This window comes from Amblyomma mixtum, chromosome 6 (genome assembly GCF_055824585.1).
Source record: "Amblyomma mixtum isolate Tamu chromosome 6, ASM5582458v1, whole genome shotgun sequence".
Taxonomy (NCBI): Eukaryota; Metazoa; Arthropoda; class Arachnida; order Ixodida; family Ixodidae; genus Amblyomma; species Amblyomma mixtum.
Genome location: NC_143017.1, coordinates 160,351,097 through 160,358,537, shown reverse-complemented (window position 1 = coordinate 160,358,537; position 7,441 = coordinate 160,351,097). Strand labels below are relative to the sequence as shown.

Sequence of the window (7,441 nt, the reverse complement as noted above, 5' to 3'; positions counted from 1 at the left end):
AGGTCAACAAGCTTACTGGCAGCACTTGCGCCACCTACTTGTCACTGCTGTCACCACAATTTTGGCTTTCTTCCTGGTACTGAACCTTAACTATCAGCAATAAATGACAAAAGGTCAAAAAGTTAATTAAAGGACATTAAATTACAACAATTCAAAACCTGAGCAAAAAGGGCAGCAAGAAGTGTAGTCAGCGTAATATGAGCTGCCCAACATCACAGACTGCTCACATCATATAACACATACAACCCTGACCAAATGAGTCTGTTTTTGTCGAACAACTCGTTCAGTACATTCTTTCCCGCAGCATGTTAAGTTGAAAGTCAGAGCAACTGGCATTTCCCTGTGATACTGGTGAATATTACTACCGGGGCACCGGTGGGCGAGAACTACCATGGGAAGAAAGACGCCCCAGCGGGGCCCACTCACAGGAGCTGGCACCTGAGGACGCTGATGACGAAGAGGCCGAAGAGGTGCCGTTGTTGAGGGCCGCCTGCTGCGGCGCCATCAGCATGAGACATGATGCGGCCGTTGATGCACTCCCTTCCAATGCAGCCGGTGATGTCGATGTGTTGGTGCCTTCGTCTGCCGTGCGCCGAAAGAATGAGTGCTGCAGTGCATGATGTGGTGTGATGCGCCCCTGGAAAATGTAAGCAGGAAGGTTAAGCAAGCTTGAACACAGTTTACAAAGCCATGATTCTAGAAATGTAATAACTCTTAAGGCGAAGGAGGCTCCATTCTCATTACACTCTCAAGAGGGCACTTTTTTTTTTCCTTAGACCGCTCGTACATTATTTGTTCGCTCCAAAAACTTGGGTTCCCACTCTCTACATCACAGTGTTTCAAGTGCAAAGGCATTTCTTTAACCCCAACAAATATGCTTTGAAGAAAGCTGCAGATACTATGTGTGTTCATACAACAGAGGCTGCTGTAAAAAGCACGATCACCTTGCTCCCAGTGACACTTGCTGTTACAGAAGCTAGCCGTTCTGCTCGACTCAGCCATGCTGCTTAGGCTAACGGCATCAACTTTTGTGGTCATGGGCTTACAAGTTGTACTGCATAAGTTTCCTGCACCTTTTTTCACATTTTATTAAACTTCCCTGGGTTCTTTGCTCTGTGGTTGGATGCTCTTTGCTGTTCAGAGCATAATCACATTGCTCTCATCTTACAACCAACATGCTGACACCCATCACTACAGCTATTGTGGTAACCAGACATGCGATTACCAAGACCGCTAATCAACATGCACCACTCCAACGGTTGGAACAGCTTCCAGAATTTGTGACCCCCCTTGATTTTTTGTTGCTGACTGACCTCTGCTCCAATGCCAAGGAGAATGAGAGACAAGGGTGAAAGAGAGTGTGGAAAGCTCAGTGAGGAAAGAAAGGAGCCACACCTTGGGGTCATAGTCGAGCATGCGCAGCACCAGGTCGCGGAACTTTAGGTAGTCGGCGACCGAGTGCCCTGGCTCGGCCAGTCTCCGCCCTCCGGGGCCTCCCGTTTCCACGCCGAGCACTTCGTGCAGCCGCCTTGTACCAGGGGCACGGTACTGCTGTAAACAGGGGCCACAATGGAGGAAGCCAAGGATCAGATCAAGAAATGGCAGCAGGCAGCAACTTTCACACAGCGAGGGAGTGCGTGAAAGAAATATACTTTCAAGGAGCACAGTGCTCTCCTTTGTGGCAACAGTCCGTTCGTATACTGGCCCTCACAGTCTGAATATTAAATGATGCCAGCCTTCAGAATTACCACCACGATATCTACGCGTACATTAGAAAGTGCTGTAGAGTATAAGTGACAAAAAAAAAAATGGGCAAAACTTTTCAGTACAGGTCATCAAACAAAAAGGCACAATGTATTAGCAAGCAACCCATGAACTTAATAACCTCCACATCTGTACATATCTTGATGGTATGTGTCTTGCACTTGACATGTGGTATGCACAAGTGCAGCCGAAATAAAGTGGTGAAGCAAGCGTTGGTATTTGCACTTTTCTCACGTGTTCCCGCTGAATATGTATTAAGGTTTTTTGGGTTTATATGGGACTTCCTAGCGTATGTATAAATACCCCTAATTTTTGCTAAGAATTTTGTTGCCGAAACACGCTCCATATTATATGCCTACGACCATACATCGAGTGGAGAGATTTCATTAGTTCAGAGGAACTGGACGGTGGCCCCACTACTTCTGGAGATGTGAATGCATCTTTCTTACATTACAAGAGACAGAATAGGCAGCTCTGAACAAGGACACCAACAGCTCGTCGACACAAAGCCTAAATGAAAAAAGTGCTAGCGTTAGAATACCCTCATTTTTTTCCCTGCAAGAGAACAAGTGGCACAAATTACAATGCCAAACTTGAAGCACCTTTGTATTAAACTGAGGGACGATTCTTTTATGCAAGTAACATGCAAAAAAAAGTTATACTTCAACAACCAAAGCAATGAGTGCATTCATTGTGCAAGTAATAACCAAACAGGAAAAGTCATTCCCATTGCAACACACCTTCTTGCCATCCTTGGTCTTCTTGAGCACATAGCTGCCATCTGGAAGCTTCTCGAAGTACTTGCGTGCCTTGTGGGCCTTGTCTAGCAGAGCCTTGGGTGGAAGCCCCAGCACCTCCACTATTTTGTTCATCTGGTCCACCTGCACAACAAAGCGGCATAATCAGCGCGTGGTAAAGAAGGATGGTCAGAGCCCTTGCCAAGCTGTTATTCAGCTGCTACACCAGTGACAAGTGAACCAACTGGAAAGCTAGGAACTCCTCAAGTGCACCTTCTCGCGGTCGCCATCTCCCCCTCAACCTCAGCAGAAGACCCGTTTCACTACACCACCTTCCGAGCTGCTCGGCAGCACACCTCTCTGTCTCTGTACTGCAAAATAACACCACCCACGTAGCCTAGAGGATAACACATGGCAGCTATCCCCAGCATAAAACCCCAGTTATCCTCTTCAATACATAATGGCATGAAACAAGCAGTGCTCACCCCACAGTGATGGCATTTTATAATCCTAAACATGCCAGCCGGCCATGACCACAAATAATTTTTCTCATGTCGACTACAGGCAACATCATATATAGGCCTAAACAGCAAGCAAAACCCTTGAGCTGGGTAGAAATGTGTACAAAGCAGATCATTAGCAGGAAGCAGAAGCTCACATTACAACTTTCATATCGGCACATCCCTATGACAGAAAACTGCCAGTCTATGTCGTCTCGAAACTAAGCTCAATAACACACGGAAATACACAAGACGCTGCACCTGTGTCCATTGCTACCTTTTTATTCCACCTAAGGCAGAGGCCTTCCTCAATGGTTTAAGCACATTGGATGTTGAGGCTCATATTGCAAAATGCATTGTTTGAAGTCACCAGGGCAACAGTACAGCTACTGGCTGTGTGACAGACAAGCTGATTACAAGCTTGACTGCAAAGTTTGTTTCAATTTCGTTACAATCAGACCCTGAAAAGCAGGACGCCCAAGTGTTGTAAGCACTTGGGTGCTGTAAGCACTGTATGCTAAGTTTCCCAACAAAGTTAGCTTCTGTTTCACATATTCACTTTACAAAAGCTGCACAACATAACCCTTAAGCACTGTGCTAAGGGTTGGCAGAAAAAAAAGAACTGACAAGTGTGAACACTACGCTGCGTACTGTGAGAACCCAGCAATAGCTGTTATGCTCTGCTACCTGAGCGATGAAAACGATGTCAGTAAAAGGAAGCAATATCGCACACAGGGCACAGCGTAACGGTTACCCTTACCCTGTCACATCCCCTCCCGCTGACCTTACACCTCATCACTAAAAGACGTCTAGGCTAACACCACAGATCTGAGGACTGCTGCCATCGACAGTTATCGCTCTAAAAGGAGGAAAGGCACGCTGACCTCATTGGCCCCGCTGAAGAGCGGCTCGCCCGTGTGCATCTCGACCAGGATGCAGCCGAGGCTCCACATGTCAATGGCCATGTCGTAGGGGATGCCCAGGAGGACCTCGGGCGACCGGTAGAACCGGCTCTGAATGTACTGGTAGATGCGCTGCCCCAGCTGGCACGAGCTGCCAAAGTCCACAATCTTGATGGCACTCCGCTTGGGGTTGCACAACAGGATGTTCTCGGGCTTCAGGTCGCAGTGGATGATGCTCAAGTCCGGGCTGGACAGGAACACCAATGCAGTGCACATCTGCTGGGCAAACTTGCGTGTCAGGTTCAGCGAGACCCCACTGAAGTTGGTGTTGCGCAGCAGGTCGTACAGGTTGTACGAGAGCAGCTCAAAGACCAGGCAGAGGTGGTTGCGCCACATGAAGTGGCCCTTTAACTTCACTGTGTTCCCCGGCAGCAACAAGGGAGCGTACCAAGTTGTCACCGGAACAGATGAAGGGTGCAGGGAAAGGAAAATGAGAGAGAAAAACGCTCAACTTTAGGTACCATGTGAAAACCACATACACATTAAACAAATTAGAATCAATCACTCATAAATTACAAAGCTGTAGCCTTCTGATGATATCCCTTTATTAATGATATCCAATTATAAACTTTATGTTTTCTTCATTCGTTTTCGGGCCTTGCAGGACCGTGTGCCGAACATGCATAGTTTATTCTTCTGGTAGAACTGAACATAATGTTCTCGTTCACTGCTTTTTCAAGCCTTTCAGGCCAGCAATATCACTACACAAACTGTGCTTTCACATGGCGCTGCTTTATTTAAAAATGACATCACAAGCATCAATTTCTTTGCCTGCCTTCAGCTGCTTTGATGACTCACACGAAACAATTTATGAGTAGTGAAGTATTTACAAAGAGATTATGATGAAATTACTTCATAAATTTGCACTAACACTGTGAGAGTTTTGCAGCAGCATGTGTACTTCATAGCTGCAAGGACTGGGTTGGTTTCATCGTATGATAATGCAGCCTTACATTTGAACCTGGCTCGGATGACGCTCGGTGGATAAATGGCAAGTGGAACAAGAAATACTGTTTGGACAAAGTGGTTGCCGAGCAACATAAAATCATACCGCACTAAAAACTCATATAATATATAGCAGCATCAAAGGAAAGAGACACCAACCTATTTTGTCCTTGCCCACATGACAGCAGGTGCCATTGCTTTCATGATTGTTCATCATCTCAAGGAGCTTCACCTCTATTTGAGCTTGGTTTAGGAACGGCTTCTTGTTCTTGATGATCTTGATGGCCACGAAACACTGTTCCTCTCGGTCATACGCTTTCACTACCTGTTAAGGAAAGCACAAGAACAGTCTAAGGAGTAGCCCAACAACTCTACACAAATGCACTGCATATTGCTTGGTTCATTTCCCAACAGCCCTTAGGAAATAATTTGGAATAATTCCGCTCTGAGGGCATACAAATAATAACAACCAAAGGTTTTAAGATTGTTGGATAAATGAGGCAAAAAAAAAAAAAAAATACGGCGCATAACAGTGAATGTTTTCAGTAAACGAATTAGCAGCTAGAAGGAATACGAAAACGCTTTCCTGAAGCAACTAAAAACTAAAGGCCACGAGCATCCTATGAAAACTGCCAATACAGGTTGCCACTAAAGCCCACTGCACTTCAATCAGACAGAACTCGCAATTCCTATTCCCAGGGGAAAGCAGAAGAAACCTTGCTGCAAGACAAAGCCTTGTCCACTGCCATGCAACACGGCTCTGAGAAATGAAGCCTCTGTGATAAGTTCACTCGCTTAAAGGGCCACTACCCAGGGTCCGGACATTTTTGAAAAACAAGCCCACTGCATAGATGAGGCATCGAAGATAACCTCTGCAAAATACTAGAGCCATGCGCGCCCCGAAAAGCTGCGAAAATTCAAATCAAAGCCCGCTCGTTCTTTCCTTCAACAAAAACGGGCCCGGCCCACTACTCTGAACCCCGCTGACGTCAAGGGGGGCTACTTTCGCTAAAGGCACTCCATTGGTGCATCGTTCTGACTGACAGGAGAAGGTTGGGCGTAGCCTTGGCGTCGCGTCGTCTGCACAAGGCTTTCCGCAGCGCCTTCGGTTCTGGCTCATGCTTACAAACCCGCATGAAGGAACAAAAAAAAAACTGCGGAGGGAGCGTGCGGCGACAGCCTTGAACCCTAGCCATAAAAAGTAAAAAATAGTAAAACTGAGGGAGTTGGTTCGCCCCCCCCCGCCGTGATCACCTCACGAGACGCTCTGCGTATGCGCTCCCTTCTCAGATTTTTTTCTTCTATGCAAGCCCTCCAAAACAAGGTTTTAATTACTAGTGCAGCAGAGCCTTTCCCTCGCTCGCCCACTTGACCGCTCCGCACACACACCGCTTATCTTTCGTGCATCTTGCGTACGCCTTGACTCCAATGAATGACATATGCTTTGGAGCGGAGAAAAGACACAAACACACAGAACACAAACACGCATGGAGAAAAGCAAACGGGCGGTTGCCGGGTCCGCGCTTCACCGTGTGTTTCGAACACAACCGACTTCCGCCCCTCCGCTCGTGAAACGGTGGGGAGGCCTAAAAGAAAATGAAAAGGTGGCTCGTTAACTGGGAATGACAAACAGATGTATGAAAGGATGCGCTCGCTAACAAGTCTAGGTGGTCGAGCCGATCTCGATCGTTCAGTGTGCGGAGAAAATGCAAAAACCAAGAAAAGAATTCTATTGAAGGCGGGGCCATGACGTCGCCCTGTGACGCACTCCACAGACACCACGCCTCCGGCTTACACCGGAGAACGAAGGGGTGATTTTGCCTTGCCGAGCCTACTCGACGAGGAGCGGGAGAGAAAAATTTCGAGGAGGGAATGGAAGGAGAGGAGGCTCGCTCAAAGTGAGGTAGAGAGTGTTTGGGATTATGGGGTGGGCAGGGGCCCTTTAATGCCCGAGACACACGCCACAAAATGCTACGCACCAGTATTAAGCTGCAGAACCAAGTGGCTACTCACCTGACCGAAGGAACCCTTGCCGATGAGGGAGTCAATCTCGTAGCGGTCCAAGAATCGCTCCCCGTTGCGGATGATGTAATCGTGGTTGTCATCGTCGAAGCCCTCGTTGTACAGCTTGCGCTCTTTCTTGTGGCTCTGGTCATCTCCTTGGGTCTGCTGCGCACGCCGCTTCTTCTTTGCATAGTAGACCTGTTTCACACAAGGAGTGACATGCAAGAGCTTATCCCCATACATTATACACCTTGACATAAAATCACGCATGTTTAACTTACATGCTAAAGAGAAAAAAATTTGCCAAAAAATTTATGTTATGAGACAAAAATAGGTAATTAGTGAATCCTGGGGATGAGAAACCTGTCAAAACATTTTCAATGGCACTATGTTTTTGGCAATGCATACAGTGGCAGTTCACCTAATTGAAGGATAAAACTTTCTTGGCCATTCTGAAAAGGTAAATAGTACCCAACTGAAGCCCGTACAGCTTTTCATCATAGGGAAACGAATTTGGGGTGGAGGGAAA

At 46.9% G+C, this 7,441-nt stretch overlaps 1 protein-coding gene across 8 annotated transcripts in view; it reads right to left on the bottom strand.

Annotated features, from left to right (window-relative positions):
• The window catches only part of mnb (minibrain), a 103,509-nt gene that overhangs the window by 5,801 nt on the left and 90,267 nt on the right, over nucleotides 1-7,441 (bottom strand). For 7 of the 8 annotated variants that reach the window (XM_089549931.1, XM_089549934.1, XM_089549928.1 and 4 more), the window contains 6 exons: nucleotides 6,922-7,110; nucleotides 5,068-5,233; nucleotides 3,886-4,319; nucleotides 2,505-2,645; nucleotides 1,396-1,551; nucleotides 427-637 (listed from right to left, as the gene is read on the bottom strand). In XM_089549931.1, coding sequence (XP_089406057.1) covers nucleotides 427-637; nucleotides 1,396-1,551; nucleotides 2,505-2,645; nucleotides 3,886-4,319; nucleotides 5,068-5,233; nucleotides 6,922-7,110 — 1,297 coding nt within the window. The remainder of the gene's footprint in view (nucleotides 1-426; nucleotides 638-1,395; nucleotides 1,552-2,504; nucleotides 2,646-3,885; nucleotides 4,320-5,067; nucleotides 5,234-6,921; nucleotides 7,111-7,441) is intronic. The other variant, XM_089549930.1, reaches the window with a different exon arrangement.